The sequence below is a fragment of the Saccopteryx bilineata genome, chromosome 3, assembly GCF_036850765.1.
Source record: "Saccopteryx bilineata isolate mSacBil1 chromosome 3, mSacBil1_pri_phased_curated, whole genome shotgun sequence".
In the NCBI taxonomy this organism is placed as follows: domain Eukaryota; kingdom Metazoa; phylum Chordata; class Mammalia; order Chiroptera; family Emballonuridae; genus Saccopteryx; species Saccopteryx bilineata.
This window is the reverse complement of record NC_089492.1, coordinates 215,867,257-215,880,282: the sequence shown is the minus strand read 5'-3', so window position 1 is coordinate 215,880,282 and position 13,026 is coordinate 215,867,257. Positions and strand designations below refer to the sequence as shown.

At 35.3% G+C, this 13,026-nt stretch overlaps 1 protein-coding gene across 4 annotated transcripts in view; it reads right to left on the bottom strand.

Moving 5' to 3' along the window:
- The window catches only part of TTLL7 (tubulin tyrosine ligase like 7), a 179,480-nt gene that overhangs the window by 18,760 nt on the left and 147,694 nt on the right, over window positions 1-13,026 (bottom strand). For all 4 annotated transcript variants that reach the window (XR_010730428.1, XM_066268804.1, XM_066268806.1 and 1 more), the window contains one exon: window positions 6,204-6,377. Coding sequence is in view for 3 of the 4 variants with exons in the window: in XM_066268804.1 (XP_066124901.1) it covers window positions 6,204-6,377 (174 nt within the window). In the remaining variant the exon portion in view is untranslated. The remainder of the gene's footprint in view (window positions 1-6,203; window positions 6,378-13,026) is intronic.

The following is a 13,026-nucleotide window of genomic DNA, read 5'->3' as shown; positions in this document are numbered from 1 at the left end:
TATAGAAAAAATACAATTGATCTTGCTTGACTTTGAGTTTATCAAAATTGTTCAACTTAATTTAACTGTAGAATTTATTTAGATTTCTTTAACAGAGTTATAAATGCTAGTAATAAGTTTTAGTTCTTTCCTTCAAATCTAATGCCTTTTATTTATTTTCTTGCTTCATTGAATCAACTAGACCTCTAATACAATGTAACATAGTAGTAACAACAGGCAATCTTGTCTTGTTTCTCATCTCAAATGGAGAGCTTTAAACATTTCAACATTAAGTGTGCTTGTTATAGTTTTTGGTAGTTATCTTTTATTAGATTGAGGAATTTACCTTTTGTTTCTAGCTTGCAGCATTTTTTAAAAGCTGAATTCTATTAAGTGATTCATCTATATCTTTTTAATGATCTTTTATTATATTAAAATTCCACTGATCACTTTTTAATGTTACTGTACCTTTAAAATGATGCAATAAACAGAAGTTGGTCATGATGTATTATTCCATTTAAAGTTTCTGGGTTCATTTTGCTAATATTTTATTTAAGATTTTTGCATCTACATTCAGGAATAAGATTGAACTATCATTATACTTTGCTATAATGTCCTAGTCAAGTTTTCATATTAAAGGTAGCTGTATAAAACAAATTAGAGAATGCTCCCTCCTTTTTTGACCTCTGGTGGGTTTAATAGAACTGGACAGTGAGGCCCTGGCTGGTTGGCTCAGTGACAGAGTGTCTGCCTGATGTGTGGATGTCCTGGGTTCAATTCCTGGTCAGGGCACACAGAAGAAGCTCCCATCTGCTTCTCCACAGCTCCAACTCTCATTTCTCTCTCTCTCTCTCTCTCCCTCCCCTCACCTCCTGCAGCCATGGCTCAATTGGAGCAAGCTGGCCCCAGGCACTGAGGATGGCTCCATGGCCTCCATCTCAGGCACTGAGAAGAACTCAGTTGCTGAGCAACAGAGCAATGCAGCAATACCTCAGGTGGGCAGAGCATCACCCCCCGCTAGAGGGCTTGCTGGGTGGATCCTAGTTGGGGCACATGCAGGAGTCTGTCTCAGCCCTCCCTCCTCTCACTGAATTAAAAAAAAAACAACTGGATAATGAAGACATATAAATCTGAAGTTCCCATTGTGGGAGGGCTTTTCCTTATTGATGCAATTTCTTCAATGGTTAAGACTATTTAGGACTTTCTATATTTTCACCTTCCACTTTTGATAATATGTGTTTTTCTAGGAATTTAGTAACAATCAAATGCCAAACTTACCAGCATAAAATTATTTTTTTCTTATAAAATATTTAATGTTTGTAGGATCTGTAGTAATATCTTTTTTTTTCTTGATGTAACTATTTCTGTCTCTTATATTATTGACCAGTCTCACTAGTTGTTTAGCAATTTTATTAGTCTTCAAATATATAATTTTGGCCATGTTGATATTTTTATTGTTTGTTTTATTATACAGATGGTAACTGACTTATGGTTCAATGTACAATTTTTCAAGTTTATGATACTTCAAAAGTGATATGCATTCAGAAGAAACCATACTTTGAATTCTGAATTTTTATCTATTCTTAAGTTAGACATATGCTCTATGATATGCTCTTATGATGCTGGGCAGCAGCAGTCAGCTGTGGCTCCCAGTCAGCCATGTAGTCTTGAGAGTAAACAGCCAATACTCTACAGTGTACTGTGTAGCTGGCATTCTATGAATTTTGTGTTGTATATTTTCATATCTTATTATGTCTAGAAGATGCCCATCTGTGTCTCCTGCTTCTGGTAAGAAGAGAAAGGCAATTATTCTTGAGATAAAACTCAAGGCTTTTTCCCAACTGTAGACTAATGTAAGTGCTCTAAGCAAGTTTAAGGTAGACTAGGTAAAACTACAATTTCAATAGGTTAGGTATATTAAATGTATTATCAACTCATATCATATTTTCAAATAGGGGTTTATTGGGTCATAGCACATTATAATCAAAGAGTATCTATTAATTTCTGCTCTCAGTCTTAATAACTTTTTGTATTCTTTGGGTTTAATGACATTTTGTCACTTTTCATGAAAGACACTTAGATCATTTAATTTTTCCCTTTTCTTTTTCCTAATATGTTCATTTAAGTCTGTAAATATCCATATAATAATGATCTGGCTATATATTATAAGTTTATATTTGTAATATTTTTATGATTATTTAGTTCAAAATTTTTATGTCCATTATGATCTTTTTTGACATCTGGATTACTTAAAAGTGTACATTTTCTTTTCCAAAGCATAAATCTTCTGATTATATTTTGTTATTATTTTCTAGCTAATGACATGTGGTCAGAAAACAATACTCTACGATTTCAACTTTCTCAAATTTGTTAAAATACAACTTATTACTCTACTATATAGCTTTCATAAAAGTTCCTGGTGTGCTTGGTGTACTGTATTCTGAGGTTATGGGATTTACTGTCACATACGACAGTTAAATTTGTTAACCATATTATTAAAGTGTTCTATACTTTTTTGAGAAAAAAATTATTATATTGAAATCATCCTCTGATTGTAGGTTTGTCTATTTTTCTGTACAATTCTGTCAACTTTTGCTTTGCAAAATATCTGGAACACCATTGTTCCTCGAAATTTAGGGTATTTACAAAGGCCCCAATCTTTACAGGCCCTGAACCCCTCCTATTTTTCTTAGGCACATGAGTTTGTCAAAAGCACAACTAGGTACTAACAAGTACTCATTAACAAGTACTTGGTTAATACTCTGCTGTCTGCAAGCAAATGTTTTGGTGTTTTTTCCAGCTTTTCTAGGTGTTAATAGAGGAAGGATTTGTCCAAATACCTAGCGCCCTATTACCGAAGACAGCAGTTTTAAATCAGTGTTTTGTTGGGGGTTTGGCTTTTGGGGGGTGTTTTTTAGTTGTTGGGTTTTTTTGTTTGTTTGTTTTAGTTTTTTATTTAATTTAGAGAGAGACACGAACATCAAGCTGTTCCCGTATGTGCCCTGACCAGGGATTGAAACCGGCAACCACTGCACTCCAGGACGACACTCCAACCAACCAAGCTATCTGTCCAGCGATTTATTTTTTATTGATTGATTGATTTTTAGAAAGACAGAGAGAGAAAAGGAGAGCGAGGGGAAGGGAAGGGAAGCGTTCGTTGTTCCACTCAGTCATGCATTTGTTGGTTGCTTCCCATGTGTTTTGCTGACTGGGATCGAACCTGCAATCTTGTCATTTCTGGGCAATGCTCTCTAGTCTAACCAACTGTGCTAACTGGCCCGAGCCTAAATCAGTATTTCCTAAAAATGATTTTTGCCATGGAAATTCTTTTGTGATATAAGCTTATGTGAAAGTTCAGTACATGAGAGAAAAAAACAAAGAAATGCTGAGGTTGAAAAGTGTTTGAGCCTGACCTGTGGTGGCGCAGTGGATAAAGCATCGACCTGGAAATGCTGAGGTCTCCGGTTCAAAACCTTGGGCTTGCCTGGTCAAGGCACATATGGGAGTTGATGCTTCCAGCTCCTCCCCCTTTCTCACTCTCTGTTTCTCCTCTCTCTCTCTCTGTCTCTCCCTCTCCTCTCTAAAAAAAATGAATAAATAATAAAAAAATAAAAAAAATAAAAAAAATAAAAAAAGAAAAATATATAGGAAAAAAAAAAACTCTAAAAAAAAAAAAAAAAAAAAAAAAAAAAAAAAGAAAAGTGTTTGAACATCACTAAGCTTCACAATTAAGTCTAGATACAACGAAATATTGATCTGGTCCATAGAATTCTATCATCTTGGATATATGTACATATAATTGACCATCTGGGTTTATATATCAGTTCTGTTTGCTTAGTTATAAATCCAACTCCAAGAAATGGCTTTTCACTTGATGTGTCTATTCAATTGTTTTTCTGAGACTGCAAGGCTGAAGGCCACTCACTCCCTTCTATATAATAGTTGCCATATACTCTTTAAAGCTTCTTAAGAAATGTCCCATTGATCCGTGATCAAGAAAAACATGGCCATAAACCTGACTGATATTACCTCTATTTTCTTCTCTTTTAATTTTACTGCTAAATTAGCCAAATATATATACCTCTTCATAAGCTATTTAGCTATACAGGTACCTCATAAATTATTTATATTAGGCATAGTCATATTTATAAGTTATACTTACTTAAACTATATTTATAAATATATTTATATTTTATTAGATATATTTACTTCATAAATGGAATTTATCAATATATTAATAAATACCAAATTAAGTGACTTCCACATATAAAGTAAAACGATATAGGTTCCTGATCTCCAAGGGAAAGAAAAATGGCCACTTTTTCCACTATTTTAAAATTAATGTGACATGGACTTAGATTTTAATAACTTGATATTAGGAGGACATGTTTATTTCTCACTCTTTCTTGTGTTTCTGTGTAGAACTTCCACCAATGTGAGCCATCTGACTTGAAGGTTTAAAAGAAAGAACCAGGGATACTTGGCTCGGTCCCTTTCTATTTTCAAACCAACTTAGCAGACAGGATGCGTCCTTACTGTCTGTCCTGCCAATTCCATGGAACTAGACTCTATGAGGTAGTACTAGTGGAAAGTTTGGGTTGATCCAGCTCTTCCTTTTACTGGATGGGTATATTCTTAGATGCAATATCAGAAAACTCACTTGCTTACATCCATGTACCTCAATGAAGCTTTTCTCAGTAATGAAGCCATATTTTGATGACTAAGTGTCTGTCTCTACATTTCTCTCTCAAATGGTTCTGAACTTGGACAGGGATGAAGGATATGTTTACAGACCATTACCACTCCCTCCCAAAATACTTATAATCACCATATTGAGCATTTTTCAGAGTTCAAGATTCCAACATCGGGAATATCTCTTCTGACCACCAGAAAGGGAAAAAAATAAAAAGCCTGAAAAACTGTAAGGTATAACTTCTTCCTCCATAGTAACCTCCTATTTTGCCTACTCACAAAAGTTACAAGAGTCCACAACAGAAAATGGATTATGAAATTTGGAATTGCAAGAGTGAATTAAAGAGTTTGAAACTATCCTTTCTAGACTAGAATTTTAAGGTTTTCCTGACCATGCTTTTCAGAGTAATCTACTTAAAGGGAAACCTCTTCATGTATACGTTGTAATGTCTTAAAGATGGCCAAATCACATGGAAATATTCATGAAAGTAATATAAATTTAATTCAATAATTTGCTTCAAACAATTGAAACTGTAGAATATAACTTTTATATTTACACAAAAATTAATGGGTAACTTCACCCCTACCATTGTTGTGATCAATCAGCTTCTGTTTGCAGAGAGTTAAAAGTAAGGTAAAGTTATTGCAACAGTTTAATAACAGAATCCAGGACAAGAAAAGATTATAGGTACATCTCTCAATACTCTTTTGTGAAAAAGATTCCAAGCCAATGTTGGTCAGTTTTGTGGAAAGCTTTATTCAACTCCCTGTGATCTTTTTCATATGGATCAAGTTCTAGATATTTCAAAAATAAAATTCAAGCTACAGTGGTTTCATTTTCCTCCATGTCTATTCAACTCTTAGTTGAATCCTACCATCCTTTTAAGATCACTGTTTTTCAATGTCATGGTTTACTCTCCTCAATCCTGAGTAGGACTGTAGCTTATATATACTAAAACTAAAGTCATATATTCATCTTTAATTCTAATGGGAACTATGATTGTCTTGAGGTGCTACTTAATAATGATATTATTTTTATGCTTTTTGAAACTACCTATTTTATCTGGATAATATTTATAAAAGTTTAGTTTTGAACAAAACTTAAAAAGTTCACCCACCACAGATTTGTTTGCTGATAAAAGGAACAGTATAGGCATACTGAACAATAAAAATTGAACTAAAGGCATCTTTCCAACTGTTAGGCTTAAGGATAAATGTTGAAATATCCCTATCAGGGGGAAAAAGTTAAGTTTATTAGCATCTTTTATTGTGCTTACTTGGCTTTTGAAAGCAAAAGTATTTAAACCAAATAATCTTATTTCTTTGTAGGTTATTTCTATGCCCTTCACGTTTGTTAGGTCCTTTAAAGATAAAGATTGTACATTTTAAAAGTATTGGGTAGATAAGAGTATATATGGATTTTCAGTCTTTAACTTTTTTATTAGCCATAAAAACAAAAAGACTTTCAATTTAAAACTACATTAAGACATTACTTTGTATAAAACTCACAGTCTAGGGAGAGAAACGAGTACCTGGAATTACCCCAGTCGGTACCAAAGGCTGAGAGTGATCCTCTTGTGTCAGTTGCGTATTTGTAAACCACTAACAGGCACTGTTTACATAGCTCCACCAGGCGCTGGCAACACTGGAGCTGCAAAGGAGTCACCATCTCTGGGCTTTTACTGAAAATACTCTCCCAAGAGGATCTATTGGCATAGAAACAGACATGACCTCATGAAACTGTTAAAAATGTCAACCAGCTATATCACTTACCTAGCAACAAAGCATTAAGAAAAAATAAAAATAGGCTCACACATTTGAAGTGACTATAGGCAGTTGAAAGGCATAAAATAAATATATACTTTGAAATTAATCTTGATATTAAAAAGAACAGAATTCATAGAATTTGTGTTTTAAGACTTTACTGCTGCCAACTGTAGGTAAATAAAAGAATGGTTTTCCAATACCTCCTTTAAAAAAATTGAGTTACTCTATATATATACTAAAGTGTTTGTAAAATACTGAGCTAATTTCTCAAAAGTCGGGTATTCCAGAAATTTAGGTTTTTCTAGGAAATTATATTAATATTTACCTTGATATTAATAATAATCCCACAAAAAGAATTAAAAAGATATTTGTGACCTCTTTGCACTAGGAGAATTTAGGCTAATCCTTAATTATGACCACACTTTTCAAAACACTTTCAGATGCAATTACTATGTCCATGATATTCCTAGAGCACAGGTTCTGTACTCAAGAAGTAATGTTATCCCAGCAAGTACTGCCCGACTGCAAGCCCAAAGGTAGGGTCCTCCCGCCTTTATACCAAAAAACACTCAGCCTTCACCAAAGCCAGCAGGGTGAGTGCTCACTTTCTGGTAAACTTCAAGTGTGCATGTGTATATATACTTACAATTCCTACCTTTACTGTCATGGCCCAAATCAGGATATACCTCCTCATTCATCACCCTACCACCACCACAACCGCCAGAGACAGAGAGAGAGAAAGAGAACTTATTTCCTTAGAGTAAATGAAACTCTTTTCAAGCCTCAAGGGCAAAAGTTTGGTTTGAGACTGGGTAGTGATGGTCCAAGTCTCATTTTATATAAACCAATTCACTTAACCCTCAGAGAAAGAAAAGAGTAAATTTTCAAGAAGAAAAATATATTAAAGAAAATATTTTTCTGAACAAATATACTTCCCAATGGGAATTTCAGAGGCTCCATTTTCAATCTTCTGTAGATATTTGATATCTTTGGAATTTTAAAAAATGCTTTGGAACTCAGAAATGTATTTTTTATTAGAAAGGCTACTATTTATTTTATTTTATTTTTTTCAGGAGAACGTGTTCTCAAAGAGTATGTCATCTTTTGTGAATGATAGATTTTCTTAAAAGTAGTAAGATTCAAATAAATAGATTAAAAGGAATAAATTTTCTTCCATGTTCTGAGATGTTTAGAGCTCAACAATAATATGCTAGTTAAATCAACTCTAAAAATAAAATTTAACTGGATTACTTAAATAAGATAAACTCGATATGTTTATGTGTGTGTGTATGTGTGTGTGCGTGTGCATAAATATCCAATTTACCTATTTTGATAAAGAAAAATATCGGAGAGCATCAATTAGGGAATATATTTAAAACTAATAAGTCAATCTAGCAGGCCCTACATGTCTGAGCCCAGAGAAATACAAATTTCATATAAATATAAATATGCACAGAAAGTACCCAGTGTCTGACAGTCGGCGTAACACTTTTCTCTCTCTTAGGATTCTAGGTATTTCTAAAAACGTCAACCTTTCCCACCAACCTCCACTCTAAATCTGTATATACTTATATTTTGATTCTTTGGAGCCATTTGATTAGATCCACTATGAGATCACTCACATCACAATAATTTTTCTTCTCCAGACTTGGAGTATATAGGTAGGAAATAAAATAAAAGGAAGATAAAAGAGCTTCTTCCATAACACTCTAATTTGATGTAACAGTCTGAACATATGTGAGTTATAATATGAGCTGTTTTCACTTCTCATTCTCTCATTCTTTCTTAAATATTTAAAATAAACATTGAATCAATGGGTCCTTGACCCATTTTTTGGTGTGTGTGTTCACCACTCTGGCCAGAGACAACATCCTACTCTATTATCTATATTTAAGTGTCAGCATGCCAGAGCCCTTCATAAGAAAAAAATAAAATGAAAGGACTTGCTTCATTTGACACTAGGCTAATGGCACCCTCTCTGCACAAAGAACACCTGTCTTTCATACTGAGACCCCACCTCCAACCCACCACCGGCTATAGCTGGGTAAAGGTAAAATGCTTCCATAACACTACTGTATCTTAACTTTCAATGCTAATGCAAAATTTTTAAGAGGTGAAGGATGCAGAAATAATTAAAAATACCAGTGCCTTCCTCAAATGGACCTGCGTTTTATATGCCTACTTTCTGAATCTAAATTCCAAGGGAACGGGAGAACCAAAATCCATGAGTCTAGAAAGAAAAATTAAATGGTTAAAAAGTTCTTTCTGACACACCCTAATCCTCAGAGAAATATAAAATAAAATGATTTCATATGATTTTTGTTAGTAATAATAAATAAAATACAAAATACTGAATAACTTATGGCATCAAAAAGGACTAATTAATGAAATTCAAAGACTTGAAAAGCTTCATATAACCCAGTAATGCAATTATTTTCAGGTTTTTTCTCATAAAAACATTTAATAAAGCAGTTATCCAAAAAGTAAAACACGGCCCTGGCCGGTTGGTTCAGCAGTAGAGCGTCAGCCTGGCATGCAGGAGTCCCGGGTTCAATTCCCGGCCAGGGCACACAGGAGAGGCGCCCATCTGCTTCTCTACCCCTCCCCCTCTCCTTCCTCTCTGTCTCTCTCTTCCCCTCCTGCAGCCGAGGCTCCATTGGAGCAAAGATGGCCCGGGCACTGAGGATGGCTCTGTGGCCTCTGCCTCAGGCACTAGAATGGCTCTGGATGCGACAGAGCGAGGCCCCGGATGGGCAGAGCATCACCTCCTGGTGGGCATGCCGGGTGGATCCCGGTCGGGCACATGTGGGGGTCTGTCTGACTGCCTCCCTGTTTCCAGCTTTGGAAAAATGAAAAAAAAAAAAAAAAAGTAAAACTGACACACTTCTTTCTTCTTCTGTTAGAAGTCCTAAAAGATGGATGAGTGGCCCAAAGTTGAGGACAAGAAGAAAAAGAGAAGGTAAAAAATCTGGTCTACACAATTGGCTAATCAGCAACAGAAAGAGTAACAACTGAAAAGTACCAACAACAACACTGAAATAAAAGGTATATGAGAAAAATAAGATCTATATCATTTTAAGGAGCCTACACGTTATACATATTTTTGAGGAGGCATATGATTCTGCCTAGAAGCAGACCACCGTAGAATACTTCTGACAATTTCCTCTTGCCTCAGGATTCTATAAGAAAAGCTTTTCCATGAAAAACTTCCACAGGAAAATGTCTTAGGCGAAGAGATACAAACTAGATTCTCTTTTTGGGAGGTTTACATGTCAGGATTTGAGAAGAGAGAGGGCTTTCCAAAGCATTCTTTCTCCCGTATTGGCCTTGCATCTTCTTCTTTGCTTTACCTGGAAAACTCTATTCTTCCTCTTCCTGCAAGTCTCAGATTAAATGTTATTTCCCTTGGCCACCCTTCCTAAGGTTTCAGGTCTTGTTTGAGTCCCAACAGAACCTAGACTTCCGCTATCCCAGTAAAATATAGTGGACAATTTCAAAAGCCATCTCTCAAAGAGAACACATTCAGAATGAGAGGCCAGTCTGACCAGGCAGTAGCACAGTGGACAAAGCATTGAACTAGGACAGAGAGGACCCAGGTTTGAAACTCCAAGGTTGTCAACTTGATCCCAGGGTCATCTGACTTGAGCACTGACTCACCAGCTTGAGCATGGGGTCGCTGACTTGAGCGTGGGATCATAGACATGACCCCATAATTGCTGGCTTAAGACCAAAGGTCGCTGGCTTGAAGCCCAAGGTTGCTGACTTAAGCAAGGGGTCACCCACTCTGCTATAGCCCTCCAGTCAGTCCAGGCACATATGAGAAAGCAATCAATGAACAACTAAGGTGCTGCAATGAATAATTGATGCTTCTGAACTCTCTCACTTCCTGTCTGTCCCTGTCTCTCTCTTTCTCTCTCTGTCATAATAATAATAATAATAATAATAATAATAATAATAATAATGTGGGACCAAATAACACTCCCAGGAGGCTGCAGGTAATAGAAAGGGTCACTGAGCACGCACTCAGCAGCCTAGAAGAACAGGGAGGAATGAGGATGTTTTCTCCTTGATGCATCAGTAAAACCTCTGGGCCAATTTTAGAGACACCTACCACACCATATTCTTTGTTATTTCTGGATGTGGACATGGAATGGTTTATTTATTGTTTTATTATTGGGGTGTTAACAGGTAGAGACAGCAATCAAGTTGGCCCAGAGTTATTTGGATTATATTATTTCAAGATTTTACACCTGTGAAAAAATAAATGCACCTTTTACTAAAATCTTTCTTCTAGAACTGAACTAAGATTGCAGTTTTGTCCTGACCATGAGGCAGTCAGGGCAAAGTTAAAGATGTATGTATATAATGACTGGATATGACCTAAAGAAAAGTAGAACTATTCTGAGTCCAGACTAAGAATCAAACACACACAACATCATGTGACTTCATAAAATTGAATTATTTTAAACTCATTTGTAAAGCTGCAAAATAAAATCTGGTGTTTAAGTCACCTCTATAAACCACCAAGTTTTTAAAGAAATGGATTCAAAGCTACTCCCACCTGCTCACGTGCAACGGACTAGGGCAGTGGTCGGCAAACTCATTAGTCAACAGAGCAAAATATCAATAGTACAACAATTGAAATTTATTTTGAGAGCCAAATTTTTTTAACTTAAACTATGTGGGTAGGTACATTCCTTATCAAGGTAGTGCCCACATGTGGTATTTTGTGGAAGAGCCATAGTCAAGGGGCCTAAGAGCCACATGTAGCTTGTGAGCCGCAGTTTGCCGACCAAGGGACTAGGGATTTGGGCAATTCTATGGACTTTGAGTAAAGCAAGCTTAGCAACCACTGGCAGTGCAACTTTGAGGGAACTTAATGAAGCATAGAGTTAAGAGTTTGAGTTCCTGACTCAGAAAACTTGGATTTAAATCCAGGCTCAACTAGTTACTATGAGAACATGGGCAAGCTATATACTGTCTTTATGTTTTAATTTTTTTATCTATACAATGAAAATAATAATAATAGATTGCTTTAAATATTGTTGTAGTGATTATAAGAATGTTTTATATGTAAAACTAACTGTCAGATATAGACTTCAATAAATGTTAGTCTCATTATACTAATATATACCACTAGAGAAAATTGGGAGGAGTATTGTGCCAGGAACAAGAGATAAGAATTCTGAATTGAGTTAGAGTGTATTACCAAAATAGTTCAGGGAGAAAGAACCACCACTTTATGAGCATCCTTAGGGTCTGGCACTGGCGATATACTCAAAACTATCAGCTCCAATATCAGTAGCAGATTGTCTCACTGCCTTCCATGGTGAACAACAGCTGAGATTTATATACCAAACAATGGATCAAAAAACAAACAAAAATTCCAATTATGAATTCACATTGAGAGAACTTCTACATCAACTAAGGGACCAAGGAGTACAGTTCAAAAGTTTCACTTAGGTATCTGTAGAAATAATTTAAAGCCACAATTATTCTCAGATTTTATTATAACACAGAGCACCTTAGGAATTCTCCATATGGGTGAATGGCAGCTGAGGATAATTATGGTGGTAAGAATAAGTCTGCAAATGCTATAAATGGTTCAATACTAAATAACTAGAGTATTTAAATGGAAGACATCCAGACATTTTAGACTATAGTAGTTAAGATTTTATAAAAAATGTTTATAGTTGAGTCTTTACAGTTTGAATAATGCAGAGGCGATTGGAGGAATAGAGTTGTAGAAAGCAACTCAATCAGATACTCAATGATATCAACAGCTCATAGAAAGAAAAGGAAACATTTCTAAGATACTTAAAAACAATGCTTATTTTTTTTTTCTAGACTAGGTTCAAATAGGAGAGTAATGTGAAAGAAGACTGGAAAAATAAAAAAGAACCAGCATATTAGGGAGCCTTGTACCTATAGATAAGAAGTCTAGACCTTAATAATAAATGAGGGAAATAATTACAGATTTTAGGAAATGACCCCTGAGAGTAAGATGAATAAAGGAAATAAAAAATTGAAGGTAAAAATGCCTAAAAGTCTATTAATCCCAACTTCTACCAAAAAAGGCTCCTTCTCTCTGAAATTCTATAATATTATACTTTATATCTCTCTCTTTTATAATCATTACTTTTACGTACTTTTTATTTTTCTCATTAGAGACAACAGAGCTTATTGGTTAAGAGAGCATGAATTCTGGGGCCAGGCTCCCTGAGTTCAAATCCCAGTGTACTAGGTCCTTAACACCTACTCGTGCCTCAGTTTCCTTGTCTATAAAATAGAGATAATCAGAGAACCTATTTCAAAGTCATGTTATGAGGATTCGGCCACTTAATAACATGCAAACTATTTAGAACAATGCTTGACACACAGAACATTAGATAGTGTTAGCTGTTATAATTTTTGAAAATATTTGAGGGCAGGACCTATGTTAGATTCAACTCTGTATCTCCAAAAGTATTTAACACGGTAGTATTTGATAATTCTTAAGAACAATGAGAAACAATCTAGAGTAGCCACAGTGGGAATTTGACAGGAAAACAAACAGGGTTTAGCAGATGACTGAATAAAGACAGTGAA